Source organism: Corvus brachyrhynchos, unplaced genomic scaffold (assembly GCF_000691975.1).
Source record: "Corvus brachyrhynchos isolate BGI_N302 unplaced genomic scaffold, ASM69197v1 scaffold346, whole genome shotgun sequence".
Taxonomy (NCBI): domain Eukaryota; kingdom Metazoa; phylum Chordata; class Aves; order Passeriformes; family Corvidae; genus Corvus; species Corvus brachyrhynchos.
Genome location: NW_008238644.1, coordinates 6,067,329 through 6,087,353, shown reverse-complemented (window position 1 = coordinate 6,087,353; position 20,025 = coordinate 6,067,329). Strand labels below are relative to the sequence as shown.

General features: G+C 49.7%; 1 protein-coding gene across 3 annotated transcripts in view; it reads left to right on the top strand.

Annotated features, from left to right (window-relative positions):
- Nucleotides 1-20,025, top strand: part of LOC103617932 (vascular endothelial growth factor receptor kdr-like) — a 122,827-nt gene that overhangs the window by 75,218 nt on the left and 27,584 nt on the right. For 2 of the 3 annotated variants that reach the window (XM_017737571.1, XM_017737570.1), the window contains exons 12-19: nucleotides 1,581-1,689; nucleotides 7,920-8,213; nucleotides 9,600-9,746; nucleotides 11,739-11,864; nucleotides 11,957-12,063; nucleotides 13,184-13,319; nucleotides 14,555-14,659; nucleotides 16,931-17,047. In XM_017737571.1, coding sequence (XP_017593060.1) covers nucleotides 1,581-1,689; nucleotides 7,920-8,213; nucleotides 9,600-9,746; nucleotides 11,739-11,864; nucleotides 11,957-12,063; nucleotides 13,184-13,319; nucleotides 14,555-14,659; nucleotides 16,931-17,047 — 1,141 coding nt within the window. The remainder of the gene's footprint in view (nucleotides 1-1,580; nucleotides 1,690-7,919; nucleotides 8,214-9,599; nucleotides 9,747-11,738; nucleotides 11,865-11,956; nucleotides 12,064-13,183; nucleotides 13,320-14,554; nucleotides 14,660-16,930; nucleotides 17,048-20,025) is intronic. The other variant, XM_008636283.2, reaches the window with a different exon arrangement.

Below are 20,025 nucleotides of genomic sequence, written 5' to 3'. Positions count from 1 at the left end.
CCAAGGGCGGTGGCTGCTGCTCAGGGCTCTGACCATGTGCTCGTTCACAGCCTGTGGCATCGGGCCACTGCTCCAGGACAGCACCAGGAGGAGGAGCAGGCTGCTTTTATGGCCAGGCTGCTTTTATAGCCAAGGCAGAGCTGTTTTCACATCATAAATCGCTCAGGAGTGCACAGCTCTTTCTGTGGTAGACACCAGAGGGAGCTGGGTTTGCTGCTCTCCTTTTTCACCCCTAAATTTGGGGGTTCCCTGTTCTTGTGTTTGGTGCCCATGAAAAGTAAAGCCTTTTCCACTCACCCCCCTACTCTGCTGAAAATGCTCACCATTAGAATGTCAAATGCACATGGGATCAAAACCTTTGGAACTCATTTCCCTGCGGGATTTAAAGTGCCAGATCTCAGCAAATCTTAAATAACTCAGAAAATACATCCCACACAGCTATAGACACACTCATGGGGCAGCTTTAGGCAGGGCAAAGGAATGTCTTGTGCGAATTTAGTTTAGGATATTAAAAAGAAAGTCCAGAGATGCTTCTGTGCACTTCAAAGAGCTCTCTGGAGATAAGGACAAAGGGCCAGAGGGTGTTATAAGTTTTGATTCTCAAAGGCCTTAGAGAGGATGGCAAAGAAAGTCATATTTGTTCCAAATGTGAGGGCTCAGAGCTCCTCAGGTGAATGGCTGCAGGGGAAGCAGAGCAATCCTGCAAGAACATCTCTGTCTTGGTGGGTCAGGCCCAGTTTTCCTGCTAAGTCCAAAGGAATACAAGGAATAATTAAAGCCACAGCCTGTGGATATTCCTGTGTGAGCCTGAGAGGGACAGGGCAGTGCTACATGGCTGGGCCTCACCAGCGAGAGCCTTGGGACGTTTAAGGAACACAGGTTCTTGAGGACATGTTTGAGTTCAGCCCCAGCAGTAACAGAACCACCTCCTTTTCCCATGGGGTGAAGCTCAGGACAAGTGCTCCTTCCTTTTCCCTGATCCTCCCTTTCTGCATTTGCCAAGTGTTGCAGCACTGGCAGCTTCTCCAGAGCTTCCTGCCTTGCTGAATGAGTCCTGTGTGGCTCCAAGGAACAGTCTTGGAATCAAGGGACTCCCAGGCCATGCTCTTCCCTCCCTTCTCCGAGGGGAAAAGCAAAATCCTGCAATACTCTTTGTACCACATGCATAGGAATCACCTGCTTCCCATGCAAACGTGGATATTCCCCACATACCCCAGAGCTGAAAGGCAGGAAAGAGAATAGATGGATGTGGGACTGTGTTTGGATGGATCCTCCAAGCTCCTCAGTTCAGCCTCTTGCTGATGTTGTCACACAAAGACCTTGGCAGTGTCTTGAAGGAGGACTTTGCTTTTCATGGGTGAGACGGGGAAAAAAGGAAGGGGAAGGTTTAGGATTGAGGAGGGAAGAGAATCAGCTGGGTCAAGATGATGTGAGACAAAAACCAAGTAGGAGCACTTGTCTGGGACCTTCACCTGTTATTAAATAGAAACAGCTTTCTTAACAGTTTTTCTACCCTCCCACACACACTGCCAGGGCTGCCCCACCCTCAGAGCCAGTCCTTGTTCTCTGTTTCCTGGCAGATCGTGAGCACCCTCACCACGGAGAACAGCAGCGCCTCGGGGCTCTATTACTGCATGGCTTCCAACAAGGTGGGCGAGGAGGAGAGGAGCATCGAGTTCTACGTGTCAGGTAAACAACAGAAACACCACACCAAGGCAGAGGCTGCTGCTCTGATTTCCCTGGAAGTCTGACAGGGCTGGTGAGCGCTGGTTCAGACTCCTGGCCATCTCTGTGTGTTGTGTTTTGGAGCACTCCCAATCCAGCAATCCCAGGCTCCTCACCCCACACAAGGCAGGATCCAGCTCAGTTGCACATGTCCAGCATCAGACCCGATGTCCCTTTGCCCTTTCCAGATGCAGCTGCAGCCCCAAGTCCCTCTCTCTGTGTCTTAAAGCAACACTGGTGACATTGGAGTGCTGTCCTTGGGAAACCTCTGGCAAAGCTGAGGCCTTTGTGGTCTTCCAGAGGGCTGGAGCCTCTCCCTGAGCCAGGGGAAAGGTTGGTCTCCAAGGAAATCAGCAGCCACAGCAAAGGTGAGCAAGGCCAGGATCCAGCCCCGTCCTGGGCTGATTGCACAGTGACACTGGAGCCCTGCCTGGGCCATTGGCCTTCGCAGTGCCCTTTTGCAGGGAGGAGGTTCTCCAAAGAACACAAATCCAAACAAATATCTGCTTAACCTTTCAACACAGGAATTCTTTAGGAGTGAGATCAAGATCTACATAACTCTTTCAGCAGAGATGGCAGCTCAAAAAGAGAGGAGAGTCCAGGGGCAGCCTTGTTCAAGTGCTCACCCAGAACAAAACTGGAACATTTCTGCACTCACTTTCTGCATGAGTGGATGTTGGCTGGCAGGATTTGCATCAAAATATCGATTTTTAGGACAAAGAGTGCAGAAAGTAAATGTCTGATTCTCACTGCTTGGTTCCTTGTCCGTGGAGAAAGTTGGGAGGGCAGAGCTCGCTCGTGGCAGGGATCTCTCTTCCCTCCTGGATTGTTTGACTCCATTGCTCCAAAGGAATCCAGCACCTTTCAAACCCTGCTGTCCAAAAAGGGCTCACCAAACACTGTTCCCATTGGTGTTACACACAAGTGCCAGGAGGAGAAATGCCATCCAACAATAACGAAGCTGGTGCTATGCAGGGAAAGGTTTCACCTCCATTAGAGCTCCTTTGTGCTGCCCCAATGGGGGCAGGAGAGGCTTTCAGCCTCCAAAAGATATTTCCCAAAGCTCTAACTCTTATTTACTTAGGAAAATGCCCTTCAAGGTGCACTTTGGGGAGATACAGCTTAGATATCAGAGGTCCCCAACATGTCCAAGGCAGGCTGAAGACCAGCTATTAATTTTACACCTCACCACTTCCAAGTGTTGAGTGTCCTGCTGGGAATTCTTCCAGCTGTTATGTCTGGGTGGGTCACCCAAGCTCTTCACAGAACTCCCACATTTGGTGACTAAACCCAAAGCTGCAGCAACTCAATAAGCCACAAGGATAAGGTCAGATCCAAAGGGTTGGATCATCCCATGCACCTTGCACAACTCTGGTTTATTTTAGGAATAAAGATATGTAGAGGTTTTTTCCACCCACAGTGAGCTAATATTCCAATTTTTTTTTTTTTTTTAACATCCATCTAGCAATGCTTTGAGACACAAGTGTTTTAATCATGCAGTTTTAATTATGAAGGAAATGAATCACTGGGTGAAATTACTGAAGTGGTTCTGGTGGGAATGTTTCCACCAAAGCAGACCAGGAGGTGCACAGGGCTTGGCAAGACAGGCTTATTCCAGCCTGTGAAGGGGAAACTGGGAGTCTGTGCTGTTCCGGGGAAGAGGCAGATGCTGACCGAGCATGACTGGCTTTTGGAAGGGCTGTATTTAAAAATAGTGTTTCTGGATTAGAAAGGAATGAAAACTTTCTAAATGTGGCCATCCTGGTGCTAAAGTGGGTCATGCTGCAGCAGTAAAACAGCAGCAGTGACCTGAGGCTGGATTCCTCCACAGGAGAGTCCTCTCTGAGTGTTGCTCCAGCAGGGCCAGGCTGTGGGGACAGTTCTGCAGGTTGTCCTCACAGCTGGAACAGCTGGAGCAGGCTCCAGGTTACTCCCCCCAGGAGTTTTCTCCTGTCTCAATGTTGAGGGACATGTGAGGTTCCAGACAGAGGAAGACCAACAGCACAAGGCTCTAACTTGGTCACTTTCTGAATGTGAGGGGGCTCATTCTGGGCAGGTTGAGCCTGAAGGCTGAGCTGAAGGCTGCGCTAGAGCCTGAGAGCACACGAGCAACACGTGGGACTTTGGGACATCTGGGAAATGTCTGTAGCATTTCACAGCTCTCTGCAAAGCAGCTGCAAGTTGTGGCACCCCACAATGAATTCAGCAATTTGTTGATTTTAAAGAGCTTCTCTCCCATTATCTCCTACCAATCAATGACCTGGGGCTCCCTGAGCTGCTGTCAAACCTTTTGGCTGAACTGGGCTGAACTCACTTCTCCCTGGTAAGAAACCTGAAGGTGATACAGAGGCTCAACTCCCTCAAACCCCTGTTCCACTGGGGCAGGGTTGAGATGTTTTCCCAGGCCATGGCAGAGTGTTCCAGGGATACTTCCTCAGGTGCTGTCCAGGCTGCTCTCTGGGAATGTGCTCACTTCAGTCTGATGTTTTCACCACCACCACCTTCATTTCAGAAAAATTAATTTATCCCTGTGGAATAATTGTCAGCAACCATTTTGTTCTTCCACTGCAGAGCCCCCACAAAAACTCCCACGGACACCAGAAATAGCACTGGGCTCTATTTTTAAATAATTTCTCTGCCAGCAGAGTTCATTTCATGAAGGGTCGGCAGGGTTTGGAGATCACTCAGAATCCAAACCTTATAAGGGGTCCAGCGTGATGAGAAATCTCCTCATGCAGTGACAGCCCCTCCTGCAGATGTCCTGACTGTCACTGTCCCTCTGCAGCCCTCTGGAGTCTCTCCTAAAGGGATTTGTTCTCCATCGTGCCCTGGCCTAACTCTTGTTCCAGGATTTTTGTTTTGTCTCAATCCAATCAAGATCTGACCCTGCCTGCCTTTCCCACCACTGCTCTGACTCCAGAGCTCCCGTTTAAGCCCTGGCTGAGCCAGCAGATGCTCAGAAATGTCATTGTCCACCTCCAGCTCCAAAGGACATTCCAGGCAGGCTGCAAACTCCCCAGTGCCGTGAAAAGCTGCCCTGGTGTCTCCTGCAGGGATTCTCTGCCATGAGCAAGTGGAATTTCCCTTCTAATCTCTGCTCTGCACCTTGGAGAGGGCAGCTCTATAGGGCTGCAGGTCCAGAGTAAATCAAATTCCAGCCTTTGTCTGACTGCACTACATTCAGCAAAGTGGGATCCCACCCCTCTGAAAACTCTGACTGTTCTGGGAATATAAATGAATTATGATAAGAACAACAAATAATAACCAAAGCCCTTTTTTCAAGGGTTTATCTGATTGCCAAAACAACTGAGAAAAATGGAGTTAAAGATTTCTACCCGAAAGAAAATATTGCATTTCCAGCAGGAGATAAAAATCTGCTCTCAGATAGCAGAACAATGGATGAGCTGGGCTGTTCTAGGAGTTTGTACCACTCCAAACTGCTCATTGCCGACGTGTTGACAGGATTGCTGACAAGCAGCACCGTTCCACATAGTGGGGCTCACCCTTCCCTACATCCCTGCTCCTGAGGGCACCCCCCCCTGCCAGGCCCAGGGCTGGAATTTGGGTACAAGCAGAAGTTTTGAATTACACAGATTATTGTGCAAAGCACAGGAAATTAAAACCAATTAATTCCTTTTAAATACAAATGGAGACAGACTTGCTTTTGATTTATGCTGCCTTTTTACCTCCCCCCCCTCCCCGATGGCTTCTTTCCCTCTTTTGCCCTGGAATCCAGCAAGGTGGAGAGGGAAATTCGCAGCTACTATGCTGTAACACAAAACCAAAGACAAATGTTTGGTGACTGCTGATAAAAGGGAAAAGGCCCCCGTGGTGCATTCTTTTAGCCAACTTATTAGGAGCCTTCTAAAACACGGTATCTGTTCAGAAGGAGGAAGTTAATCACTGCTCAGGTTCAGGATTATGTAAGCAAAGCTGTCTGAGGGATGAACTGATTTATAATGTGCTCTCCAAGCTGCACTCACTCCCCTGATAATCCAGGTAGGAGGAGAAAAGAGAGAGAAGAGCAAGGAAAGAGAGAAGAGAGCAACTTTTTTTTTTCCCCCCTGTCTTTTTCCTTCCACTGCAATGAAAATCAATGAATATTCTATTGGAGCTGAAAGAGCTGCTTGAAAGGCAAACAAGATGGGAGAGAATAGCACAGGTTCTGGCTAAAAATATTCAAAATGCTAAATAAAAAATGTCAGAAGAAGGAATGATAAGAAAAACAAGCCAGGCCTCTGCTCCCAGAATGTTAAGTTGGTAGAAAAAAAACCTGGCAACCTCCAAGTCCAGCAGCAAAGCAAAACTATGGAGCATCCTTCCCAGCTCAGGGCTTGGGAATGGACACATCCCATTCATGGGGAATTTGCACCCAAATGCTCCAGCCCAAGCTGTACCATGCCCAAGGTAGCACCTTGTGCCAAGGGATGCAGCACTTGTCCCCCGTTTTGAGAGATTCAGGAGATGCTGAAACGCTGCTCGTGCCACATCCCATTTTTTTCCCTGGCTCTCCATTTTCCCATTTCGAGAGGTTTTGGTGGCCTCAGACATTCCCCCTGTGTTGACAAGCAGCAGTTGGACATGTTGGAAGCACAGGACATGAGGAGTGAGGAGTGGATGTGTTACACAAGGCAGCCTGAGCACACAGTTGGCACCAAGAGAGAGCAACTGAGCCTAACAACACCCTGCAGAGAGCAAACTGCAACGCCAGGACGAGGAAAGAAGAGAAAAATAACAATTTCCAGAGCTGTGGCCTGAGGGGTTCTCTTCTCTTTTTGGATCTTTTGTGACGTATTTCTGGTGCCAGTCTTTAAAAACCATGAAGCAAAAGCTCATGGGTTCTACTCTAGGCGACTCGTGAAGAAGAGAGACTTTTAATCACATCTGAAAGCTCCTCCAGGGCTCTGTATTTTATAGAATATATGGTTTATTATAAGGCAGATTGGTTATTTCAGCAGCCTCACTCTTTGTGCTCAACTGCAGCTTCTGCAGAACCTTTTGTAGTGGAGCCCCTGGCCGAATTCCAGGTGGAATTTGCAGATGGCAGGTGCAGTGCACGCTTGTTCTGCTTTAACTTCTGTCCCTCTCAAAGTCCCACCCAGCTCATCCTGGCTTGAGGAAGCATCTCATCAACAGCTTGGCTCTGAATAATCTCTCAGACTTAGGGCAAACCTGTTCCTGTTCAGAAGGTGGCCCAGAGTGAGCCCTCCCAAGGTGTCCTGTCCCTGGTAACATTGATAAGAGGTTCCTCAGAACTCTCAGCTGCTTAAAAATCCTGACCTAACAGACAGCAGAATAATTCCAGGTCACTGTGGTTATCCATGAGCTTTCATTCAGGTGGATAGGTCCCTAAAATCAACAAAATCAAAAGGGAATAGAGTATCTTCCAGCCCAAATTTATTTGCAGGTCTCTGGTAGCTCCTGCAGGAATGTGTCTGCAGGGCAGGCTCTGGCCTTCCACTCAGTTTTTCTTGTTTTCAAATGGATTCAGTTCACCACTTCAGGAAAACTGTTGTGGTTTTTTTTTTCTGGAGTGAAAAGTTACTAAAAATATAGCAAGAAACAGCTCACTCTTTCGTGGCTAGGTCGGAGTCATGACTGTTAAGTTTAGTCGTGACTAAACTTAAGGGCTTCAAGGACTTGGACATCATTAGATCAGTTAATCCAGCAGTGATCAAGTAAATATCCACCAAGGCACAGGTGATGAAAATAAATATTGGCACAGTTGGAATAAGAGAGAGTTGAGGAGACTGCTCAGTGGGGAAGAAGGTGTTGCTCCTGAGGAATGGGAATGGATTCTTTATTCCTCTGCAATTAATACTTTCCAGCCCTGATTGCAGATAGAGAGGGAAGAGCTCCCAAACACATTTATCTGCCTGGAGAGAAACAGCTGCTGATTAAACTCTCTCAGTCCATTAACTCCTTCTATTTATAAGCTTTCAATTCATTACTTGGAGATGGGATGATTTAGGATGCTGAGGGCTGGACTAGCACAGGTCAGCACTGGGCAGTGAGAGCGACCTTCACTTCCCTAATTCCCAGCTCCAGTGCCTGTTTCCACATGCAAGCATGTCCCTCATTAAACCTGGCTCCTTCCATTACCGCTGGAAATTTGACCCCCCAAGTAGCAGCCAGGCAGCCAAAGATCTTCTCAGCTGGGATTCAATACCGAACCCGTTTTCCCTTCCTCCTAGATGTGCCCTCTGGGTTGCAAACAGCCTCCCAAGTGACGGCCATTGTGGGGAATGACGTGCAGCTGACCTGCCGGGCCTCCAAGTACATCTACACCCACCTGGCCTGGTACTACCCCTCCTCAGAGCCGGCTCCCAGCCCCTCTGTGGTCAGGAAAATGGACAAATATTCCATCTCTTTGACCCTGCTCATTCCCAACGTCACGAGGGAGCAGAGTGGCCTCTACAGGTGCCGAGCCCAGAACCAGCACAACAGCACGGACACGCTGGAGCAGCACAGCCAGCTCCTGGTCAGAGGTACGTGCTGGGGGAGAGTGGCACTGGGACCTGTCCTAATACAAGCTTTGGGTCCTGCTTTGATTTGATTTTGGTATTTACTCCGTGTGGATTGACAGCCTGACATGGATAACACTCACCCAGCCACTGCTGGGTTTGGATAAAATATTTGAAATCACATAAAGGTGATTTTCAGCAGAATTTCATCTTCCCAACTCCATGCTGGGTGCACATTTAGAGTTGACCGAGGACAAAAGGCATCACCCACCATTTACTGACAGCACAACTGTAACTTGGGATGCTCACCCAGATCTGTATGACTTTGGCACCCGCTCTCAGCTGCCAGGATGAGATACCTGAGTAGATTTGGACCCAGCAGGTCCCAAATGTCCCTGGGCAAGTGTAAAATCAAGTGGCATGTGCCGTTTATTCCGGGTAAGAGGGATGCACTTTGTTATAATAATTATTTTCTTACTTATACCCAAGCCCCCAACTCTTTTATTTCCTGAAGATCCTCCAGCCTGGTTCTGTTGGCTATAATACAAAGGGCAGGACATTTCTCACCCAGGTATTAGGTAGTGATGATGGTTTGGCTGGTCCCCACAGCACCAGGGCCACCTGTGAGCATCCCCTGCCGTGAGGCACTGGCCTCGCTCTGCACTCTGCCTTCAGGCACTTCCCTTTCCTCTCCCCTGGCAGATATTTTTATGCAGTCAGTCAGATTTCCACCTACACACACACCTACACAGCTGGGCTATGGGAAAAACCCAGCTGGACTGGGAATACATCCATGGAGAACTGGAATCAGGCTCTCATTCTTCTGAGAATGACTGGGTCTTTTATTTGTCTGGCACGTGTCAGGCAATTCTTGTGGAGAACACATGTGGAAATGCCCCTCCAAACCTGCCTTCCCTCCCCATTCAAACAAGGTCTTTGCAATGTTCTAATACCCCTCAGCTTCTGTCCTTCCTGCAGGTTTGGGGTATTTTTTTATGCTGTGCTTGTGATTTTATTCATTGCTGTCCTGCACCTTTTATAAATGAACATAAAGTGGGGGTTACCATGGTTGTAATAAGGAGAAAACTGCACTCCTGATGGAGGATATAAAGCCTTTAGAATTGTTTCCTCTTTGCCTCCTCCTTTCTCTTTTTTTGTCTTCACTCTGCGTGTGCACCTCCTACTCCCTGTCCTTCGTTTTCTTCGGAGGATGAGGAGTTGGAGCTGCAGCCAAACTTAAGCTTAGGCAGTGTGAAAATAAACCAAATCAACTCCCCCACTCCTCCCAGAACCTTTGGGGGATTTTTGATCAACTGATCAACCAAACCTTTGCCACACCCAGCCCCGAGAGGCCATGCAAGGAGGGGTGGTGAGGTGAGGGAGGTGCCTCCCCAGAGCTGATGGCTGCAGAGAAGGCGGCGCCGTACGTGATCCAGAACCTCACGGACCTGGAGGTCAACATCAGCGGCAAGATCCTGCTGGAGTGCAAGGTCAGTGGGACACCAGAGCCTCAGGTGACCTGGAGGAAGAACGGCTACCCCATCTCAGCAGCCTCAGGTGGGTCCTGCTCCCCGGAACCGTGTGGGATGTGGGTAATGGACTGGCAGGGTCACCATGACACAGGACCTGCAACTGTGCCCATGATCCAGGGCATGCACACACAGATCCAAGGATGTCAGAGCACTGCAGGGGTCTCCAGCTTGGAGTTTGAGGTCAGAGGAAGCTCCTGTGTGCAGAGCCAGCCCAGCACACGTGAGCATAGCACTGGGAAATCAGGGAGCGCTGCTCAGGCTGCTTGTGTGAGCCCAGGCTGTACCTGCTGCTCAGATGGGTCTGGCAACACAGGCCTGAGCTCTCAGCTCTCCTGGTCACGATTCACTGCAGCAAAGTCACCTAGCAGAGGGGCCCAGGGCATCCCATGGCATATGGAACATCCTTCACTTCCCCCAGTGCACTGATGGGAATGTGCTCTCAGCTCTGTGGGGACAGAGCCCTGCAGGTACACAGGGCAGGGAGCCTCAGCTGAGCCTGCAGCTCCCTCACCTGAGCCCAGGGTTCCTTCCCAGCTCTGTGCCATAGAATCACAGGATGTGCTGAGTTGGAAGGCACCCACAGGATCAGCCAGTCCCACTCCTGGCCCTGCACAGACCCCCCAACAACCCCACCCTGGGCATCCCTGGCAGCGCTGCCCAAACGCTCCTGGAGCTCTGGCAGCCTCGGGGCCGTGCCCATTCCCTGGGGAGCCTGGGCAGTGCCCAGCACCCTCTGGGGGAAGAACCTTTCCCTGCTCTCCAGCCTGAGCCTGCCCTGGCACAGCTCCAGCCCTTTCCTGGGCTGTCACAGCAAGCAGAGATCGGAGCTGCCCCTCGGGAGGATGTTGAAGACCTCAGTGAGGTCTCCCCTCAGTCCCGTCTTCTCCAGCTGAACAAACCAAGTGCCCTCAGCCGCTCCTCCAGGCCCCTCCAGAGCCTTCCCCATCCTTGTGGCCTCCTTTGGATGCTCTCCAATGGCTAAAAGTCTTTTTTATATTCTGCTGCCCAAAACTGCCTCCAGAACTCGAGGTGAGGCCACCCCAGTGCAGAGCTGAGTATGTCCTGAGTCCTCCCATAAATCATGGAGAATCCCGTGTCAGCAGCTGGTCCTGTGACTTTAATTTTGCAACTTGGACGAGGTAGGAAACCTAGGATCATCCATAATTCAGAGCAGAATGTTCTGAGAGAAACTCTTAACAGCTACTGAAATTTTATAAATAATTCTAGAGGGACAAGCATGTAACTCATCCAACCAATGGAAACATAAATGAAATATCTGGAAAAAAACACCTCAGGGTAAATATTTCAGCACAGTGCATGGCAAGTGGTGTGCAGAACTCCTGTTAACAACAACAGGATTCACAGGCAGAACACTCAGAAATTCCAAATGTCCTTCCCTTCTGGACTCCAAGCCTGATCCATTTCCCTATTCCTACCCCAGTCATCCCCTCAGAGAAACAGAGGAGCTCTCAGTGCAGTGCCACAAATCAGGAACAATGAAATTGGGAAATTAAGTGTAGAAAAGTCTCTCATAGGTCATATCTAGGCAACCTCTCTCTTCCCCCTGCACCTGGCTGCTGGTGAGTCCAGGATTGCTCCACACAGTTATTTTTCCAGGAATGTGCCTAACTTGAGTTCCATGTTCCCCATGTTAGAAGTCCCACCCCTTCCCCCAGCCTCCAGTAATTCCGCTGAGTTCCCATTTTTCCCAGTGCATCTTCTTGCTATCAGACCCCAATCCTCCATCCCTTTGCTAACTTCTGGAGTAGTTTCCAGGCTCTGCCCACTCTAAATTGTTGGTGAAATGATGCCAAATAATTTATCCCGGTGTTGAAGAAGAAAAATTTGTCAGGGAAAGGTTGTTGCCAGAGCAGGAGGAGCACAGGATTAAAATGTGTCCTAACACCAGTGCATGCCAGGCCTGCATGGATGGGAGCTGTCCTTCAGCTCTGTCTCCTAAAAGCATTTTTGGCAGGCAGGTTATTGTGCCAACATTAACCAAAATGCCTTAAACCAGGAATTTCCATGGAAAACAACACTCTGGTGATTGAGAGAGTGAAGAAGGACGACGAGGGGCTCTACGAGTGCCGGGCCTCCAACGACTTGGGCCAGGACAGCACATCAGCCTTCATCAAAATCCAAGGTGAGGCCTGGGCTGAGGGAATGCAGATATTCCGGTGGGCTCACTCAGGGACTTGGGACACATTTCTGACCTGGCTGTACATTCACCTGCAGGTTCTGAGGAGAAATCCAACATCGAGGTGATCATTCTGGTGTGCACAGGGCTGGCTGCCACTCTCTTCTGGCTCCTCCTGACCCTCTTCATTCGCAAACTGAGGAAGGTGAGAGAGCTCCCACCCTGCCCAGCGTCTGGGATCTGCCCCAGCTCAGTGTGACAGCAGAGATTTGGGCCAAATGTTTGGGGCAGATGATAGAAAAACTGGGGAAAATGTCCCTGTAAAATTCAGTCCAAGGTTTCTGTTGACTTCTCCACAGATCCCTTGCACTTGTGAGATTTCCATCCACTTCAGGATAAATCAGGCTCCTCCCTCTTTATGAGTCAAACTGGCTTGTGAGAATAACAGAAAAATACCCTAAATCCTCTACAATGAGGGCTTGATTTCAGCACTTGTCTCTAAAAGATATTAAACAAAGATCCTGGGCTGTCTGCTTGGGAAATGAGCTCAAACCACACAGCTGATTTGGTTTCCTTGCTCTTTTTTCACCTCCCTTTTGTGACTCTGGAAGTAAACATGCAGTGAAGTTTTAAGGAATTTAGGTCTGTTTTTCCTGAAAAAACCAGCAAACAGAAAGGCAAGCGCAGCTCTCTGCTCTGCTCTCACCAAACTGCAGTCCCAGTGCTGATCTCCAATATTTGAGTACATTTCCCCTCCTCTTGCAAATACGGGGATTAAATTCATGTTTTCATCCTTGACCTCAGCTTAACAGAGCTGTGGACAACACTGAATTTCCTCTTACATTTCATACCTGTGCAAGTCTGCTCACAGGACCCACCCAACCACAATTTCTCACTTTAGCAGCACCAGAAATAGCAATTTCCAGCAGCTTCCCACCAAATTTAAATTGCAGTAAGTTGTAGTCATGAAGTGGAGAATCAAGACCGCAGAACAAAACACGGTGAAAATACCAAAATATGCATCAGGAAGTGCAACTCCTGCAGTTCCCATGGAAAACCAGTGATTTCCTTTGGCTGATCCAGGTAGAACACAGCAATAGATTTTGTGTTTCCCAGCATCAATCAGTGCCTCTTCGCGAGAGCCACACATAAACATTTGTGCCTCAGCTGTAGAACGGAGAGAGGCAGGAAGCTGCAGTGATGCATTCCTGGCTCAGAATAAATTTGCCTGGAAGGCAGGGAACTCCCCAGGCTGCCAGACAGCTCCCTGCCTTTGGAATTGCAGCGTGAATCCCCTGAATAATTTCTCCCCTCCCTGTTTTTAGCCCGATGCCACAGATATTAAAACAGGATACCTGTCCATTATCATGGATCCAGAGGAGATGCCCCTTGACGAGCAGTGTGACCGCCTGCCCTACGACAGCAGTAAATGGGAGTTCCCCAGGGACAGGCTGCGCCTGGGTGAGTGGTTTGGGGGTCAGAACTGGGGGGAAGGATGGCTCCAAATGCTTCCCAATGGCAGTGGAGCTGTTGGATAACCCAGGAAGAGCCTATCACAGTGCCAGGGTACTGCTACCCTTGGATCTGGGATCACAGAGTTCAGATCAGCCTGAGGGGAGGGTGAAATGAGGGATTTGGAAAGACTCTGTCCAAATAGCTGCCACTGATACAGGGGGCTTAGAATTTTAACCTTTTCCATGTATCACCACCTCTTTTCCTTGGAAAAGGGAAGCCAAACGCTCGACAGGGAAGAAAGGGACCTCCAGGTACTGTCCCTGCCAAAAGTGTGATTTCATTCCCGTAGAGGAAAAGGGAAAGTGAATTTTCTTTTGAAGAAATCTGTCAATTCATCAAATAATCACTTCCTTATCAACCATCAGAACTCAGCTTTGAGCTGTAAAAAGCTCTCATGGAAAAATGAGCCAGATTGCACTGAACAGCTCAGTTCCCTGGCTGATGGGGTGAGGAAATGCGGAAAGCTGGCTGTGTTTGTACAGTGAAACTGTAACATCTGTGTGCACTGAGGAGTGCGGGGAAAATATCTGTAGTTGTGTGTGCTCGTGGTGCTGAAGCTGGAAAACATGGAAGGAGGAGAGGACAGGCGAAAATCACAAAATCTGAGGTGAGGGTGGGACAGAGATTCAAACTGGCAGAACCAAAAAGCCGGACTCTGGGTCAGAGCCCTCAGAGCACAGCAGGCAGGAAATACATAATAATAAGACAGGCAGGAAAATCCAAATGAAAGGGAAAATAAAGGTTATCATCCTAAATTCCATTTAGTGCAGCTTTTCCATCAAATCAGTGTCAATAACTGAAGGGTTAAAGGGTTGTGACTCCCTGAGTGCCTTGCTGGCTCTCTCCATGATTCTCGAGAGATCAGGGGGCCACAATTAACCCAAACTCTGCCTTCCCTGGCCTCCAGCACAGCCCCAGGTAACGTTTGTCCCTCAATCCATGCAGGTATCAGCCCTGCCCTCAGTGAGTGCAGGTTGATTTCCCCTCCTCTGTTCTTTGCCCTGCTGTATTGCATTCCAGCCATATGGATAGAGACCCCTGGATATCCATATGCTGCAGGATGTGATACAGGCTGCTGTGACTGTGTCTGTGCCTTGTGCCTGGTTCCCTGCACAGCTGAGGTTGCATGTCCTCTCCTGGCTGATGCAGCCTGGGCTCACTCTCGACTCTTGCCTCTCTAGGTAAAACTCTGGGTCATGGTGCTTTTGGGAAGGTGGTGGAGGCGTCTGCTTTTGGCATTGATAAATCTTCAACCTGCAAAACAGTTGCCGTAAAAATGCTGAAAGGTACAAAAATCCCTCTGAGATCCTCCGCAGGCCGCTCAGGGAAGCCGGGGGCAGTGAGGTGCGCGGTGCTCGGCTCCCAGGAGCGCCGGGTGCGGAGGGAGTGGGTTTCCATGTGGGAGCAATTAGCCACCCTGGATGGATGCATGGATGGATGGATGCATGGATGGATGGATGCAGGGGGAGGAAATGGCAGCGGGCTCCTTGCTGCGCTGCTGATTAAGGCTCGTATTCCTCGAGGAAGAAAACAGCAGCTTCCAGGTCTGTGGGGTGAGGAGGGAAACAGATTACAGGGTGTAATTACACGCGGTAGCCTGAAATCGGAGCTGAGCCTTCCATCGCAGCCCGGCCAGATGTAGAACAGTTCAAGGGGCTGGAAAAAAACCCAGTGCCAGGGGAGTAAATTAGAGACATCTTGCTTGCAATTATTGAAATGAAGGAAAGCTTTCCCCGCTCGGTGGAGGGAAGGAGGGAACTCAGAGCCTGTTCTTCCACGCTGGATTTCCACAGAGCCTCTGCAGACAGCGAGCAATGAATGCTTCAGCCCCTCACTGCCTGCTTGGGCAGGGCTGGTGACTGCTCCTGAGGATGATTCCAAAGGCTCGCTCCATGCTCCCATGGCCCTCACGGCTCCATCGCTGCTGCATGACACCATTAACCCCTGCAATGCCACCAGCCATTGCTGCCACAGGGTTTGGCTTCTGCCACCAGCTGCCTCTCCTGGTGCTCTGCTACTCCCATCTCTCTGAAATCACAGAAACACTCATTTGTCACCTCCCTGGACCTCCTTCAGCTCTGGTCTCCCCTCTCTATTCTCATCCTGCAGATCATCTCCTCTCCTGCTGTTGTATCTTCTGTTCCATGCCCACTTCCAGATCCCTGAAATATCCTAGAAGCCCCTGATCCAGACATATTCCCATCTCCATCCAAAACGTACTGCCCTGGACAGCTCTGGGGTTTCATTCCCTTCCATGCTGCACTTCCCAACTGATCCTCATGTCAGCTCTGTCCTGCCAGCACATATTCAGCAATATTTGGCAGATTCTCCATGGTTTTACACCTCCCTCCCCCAGTGGAGGCAGGTGCCTCCTGCTCTGATCTGCCCCTCCCCAGCTAACGTGCCCATAATTCATCGCTTTCATGAATACAGCAGATTCTTTGGGATCAGTCAACCCATCCAGGGAATTGAAAAGGCATTTCTGCCATCCCAGCACTGTGTGCCATCTCCATGCGGGAGGCTGGGGTCTGTTCTGGATTGAAGGCTAAAATTCAATGTGCAGGATTATCTAAAACACTTCTGAGCTGGCTGCGTTTCCCAGCACGTGCCAGGGGAAATCGGGAGCAATACCACCCATGGACACACCCAGCTCCAAACACTGCTGACTGAAGGAATCTGGGAATAGCTCCTTCTTTGTGACACAGTTTGGAGGAAGATTATGGGGAATCTACAAACAGATAAAGAGGTTACACCTGTCACACCCAGTGATTTGTTACAAAACTGTTTCTTCATATTTAAATCTTACATGATGCAGAGGCAAAAGAAACAGGCCAAAGCTTTTCCTGTTAAAATACATCATGAACGTTTTGGAGAGAAGGCTGGGAAGGTAAAGCAGCACCTGAATGACCTTCTGGTCTGAAGGTGCCTGCCTTAAATTAATGTCACTGGCCAGGCAGTGCCTCCCCTGTCAGGTTCATGGCTCACACACAGATATTGGAAAATGCATTTCTTGGGTCAATAAGATCTTACAGGGCTGAGCTTTAGTAATGCTGTGCATTCCCTGGCACATTCTGGGACACAGCTTCCAGATCTGTGGATTCCTCATCACCTGCAGTGGAGTGCTGTGATGTTGCTCGGTGCTGTGGAAAAACCTGTCCTGAGGTATTGTAACCAAGTCCTGCTCAACTGCACAGCCCAGCAGAGAGGAAGGGACACGTTCTGTGTGCTGTGGGGGCTTGCAGAGGTTGGCTTTGCTAAGCTTGCAAAACTGAGTCCTGGCAAAGGCTCTGTGGGATCAGCTTTGGGGGAAGGGACAGTAACCCTCCATAATCATGCTTGAGAAAGGAAGAGTCACCCAAAAGATAAAGTGTTATCCCACTTCATAAAGGCCAGCAGACAATGAAACGGATGAATTATTATCCGTGTGAGAGTCTGAAAAGCCAAGATACTGCAAGTAACCTGGGTGGGTTTTGTTTCGAAGTATAAACAGGATCTTGCTGTGTCCTGTTAAAAATATCCTGTTGTGTAAAGATGATTTTTTTCCTGTTTATCTTAAGCAGAATGTGCAACTACTAATGAATGCAAGGCTTTAATGTCGGAGCTGAAGATCCTCATCCATATAGGACATCACCTGAATGTGGTCAACCTGCTGGGAGCCTGCACCAAAGCTGGAGGTGAGGAGTCCTCAGTAAATCAGGAACAAAAAAGAAAACACTTTGCAGACACGTTTTGGGTGTTCAGATGTGCCTGTGGTGCAGTTAATGCAGGTACATCACAGGAGAGCTGCTGCTGCTCCTGCAGGATGTGGCCTCATCCCATCCAGGGCTCCTGAACTTCTCCCACCCATGGTGTCACTCCTCTGTTTTCTCTGGAAGCCTGTTCCCAAAAGGGATTCTGCACTGAAGGGAGGAGGATACTGGATTGCACCGAGGTGCCCAATTCCTCCCTGTGGTCATTTCCAGGCTTCTTCTCCCTCTCCTTCTCTGCCTTATCAGGAGGATGCACCAGGCTGAGCACTTGGCTGCCTGAGCCTCCTCTTTCTCAGCACTTCACCCTCTCCAGGCAAACACAGCAGTTTCTGCTCCATGTGCAGGAAGCCTGGGACAGCCCTGGGTGCAGCAGGAGCAGGGATTTCCACGGGGCTGAGCTGGCAGGGCTGGCCCTGCATCATACAGAGTGCACTTAGACAAAGGGCCCCGTAAATCCCAGACTTCTGTCACTAAAACATCCCTTCCCACACTGCCAGACAAAGCATCTGTGCCTCTTACTGTGCTCCAACTCCAGGGGAACAGGTCTCGAGGATGGCTCCTCACTGCAGACAAGGAACCCTCACAACCATCCCCACAGGACAGGTTTAGGTGACCCGAGGGCAAGGAAAGCCCCAGAAGGAAATAAATGAAGGGAGGAAAGTGAGAGAGATGGGGCATAGATCTGAGACCCCAGAACCATCAGTTTCCAACAGTTGTTGTCCAGTCAGGAGGGAAAAGGAAAACTTCAGTGAGGTAGATTTGGGAGGATGCCAGGGGAGAAATCTTCCCTCCAGCAAGGCGGTTCCAGTTCCTCAGGAAACAGCAACCAGCAGCCATGGATGGGGAACTCTCAAAAATTGTAGCACTCCAGACCCCAAAAGCTCATGTGGGAGCAAGGGCAGCTCCAGCTTTAGGGTTCAGATGCAGCAGCCAGGAGCCTTTGCTTGGGACTGTGAGCAGAGGGGCAGGAACACTGGGAATGCTGGTGACTCTCCTGTGCTGACCAGTCCCTGAGGTGGCTCAGGACAAACAGGTGCCTCAAACCTGGCAGCAGAACCAGAGGTCAGTGGTTCTTAACCAAAGCAGCCCCGGAGTTCTGCTTGCACGGCAAGACACACCCCAGGAACTGTTCAAAGGCTCTGATTGTCCGCTTTCTGAGAAACTTTTTCTCCCAGGAGTCCCCCGATTTCCCATTCTCCAGCCTGCCCCATCCTGGGTGGGAGGTAACCCTCCCTCCTCCCTGCCAGGTGTCTGGGGAAACCTTTGGGGGCAGAGTTTGGGGCAGAGGGATGCAGCAGGACCTCACAGGGCACGGAGGAGCCTCGGGCAGGCACTGCTTTGTTTTCCTCTGAGCAGTGCAAGTGCAGACTAAAGAAAAACAGCCTTGAGCTCCAGAGGCAGACACGGATCCGAGTTCCTGTGAAATTCCAGTGCAGAGCACAGCGCTCTCCCCTCCCCTGGTAGGCTTTATGTAACCATGTATTCCTGATGGAGACTGGTATCAAGTATGCACATACATTATTTTAACAAGGTACCAAATAACAGATTTTAACACTTTGGCGGAGTGTCTGATGTTCAGCAGTCACAACTAATGCACAGCGTGTGCTTTACAATGAGGGAACAAAATATGGGGAGGCCATGTCTAGGAAGCGTTTCAAAAACATGAATAAATCACTAAGCAGAGCTCTAAAGCTGCTCTGGAATCTGAATTTCCTCAGGGCATCCATGAGGGACGTTGGATTTTGGGTTCTTCAGAGCCAAATCTCTTGAGCACAGCTAGATCCCAGCACTGGGGCCTTGAGCCCTGGTGAGCAGCGCTCTGGGGTCAGCGCTGGAACCACTGGGATTTGGGGATTTGGGGTTGGTGTTTTTGCAGCCACTGCAAGGTTTGCAGGCTGAACTTGTTCCAGCTGCAGGCAGAGGGGCTGGGGGTCCTGGAGAGCCCCAAGGTAACAGTGCCATAGGGCTGGGGTGAGGACAGGGAACACCACGGGCTTGGTTCTGACTGCAGGAATTCAGCATCTCCCTTTCTGCGGGACCGTGTGCTCCCAAAGGCTGCTCCTCTCCCTGTCCCACACTGTCCCAGGGTCACTGTTCCCTCCTGGCTGCTGTCCCCAGCAGTGCTGGACAAGGAGCCTGCGGCAGCCCTGCTCCTGTGCCCCAGAGGATGCAGCCCGGCAGGAATCCTGCTGAGCTCCTTCCCCAAGGCCAAGTGCAGCTCTCAGCACTTTCCCTTTGAAGTGCAAACTCTTAGTCTAAAGTACAGACCTTTTCCAGAGAAAAAGGTTCTGGACATGAAAATCTCGTTGTTTGGGATTGATAATAATCCATGTTTATCCACATCCCAGTCCCATGAATTCACCTTATCCTCCATTTGATGATTACAAAAAGTAAAGGTCCAGAATGCAGCTTTTCCCTTTGCTAACAGCTCACACTGCAATATAAAAGCATTTCAAGCAGATCTTAAAAAGTTGCATAATTGTATAAAAGCAGCACTGAATCTGCAGTAGTTTGCACAGGAATGAGGAAGAAACTGAGAGCACTTTCCAGGCTTTCAAAAACTTTTTGCAGCTTTTCATTTAGATCTGTCTGTGGCCCTGCATACTTTTGATTTCCTCTAGTGGCATCAGCTCCACCCAAAACAAACAATTGTGAAGCCAGCAGAGAAAATGAAAACTGTTCCCTGCTATGTACAGAGCAAACCAACCTTAACAGCATCTGGGCTTGTGTTGATCATCCTGAATTTTCCTTGTTTATAAATAAGGAATAAATACCAACTGTCAGCATCCAGTGGGGAAAACTAAGACTGTGCTCCCTTCTCTCCACATCCCTACTGGTTGTGTCCTTCTGGAGTGTCACTCCTCTGCTTCCTCATTTCCTCATCTCTATAACAGGACACCCAC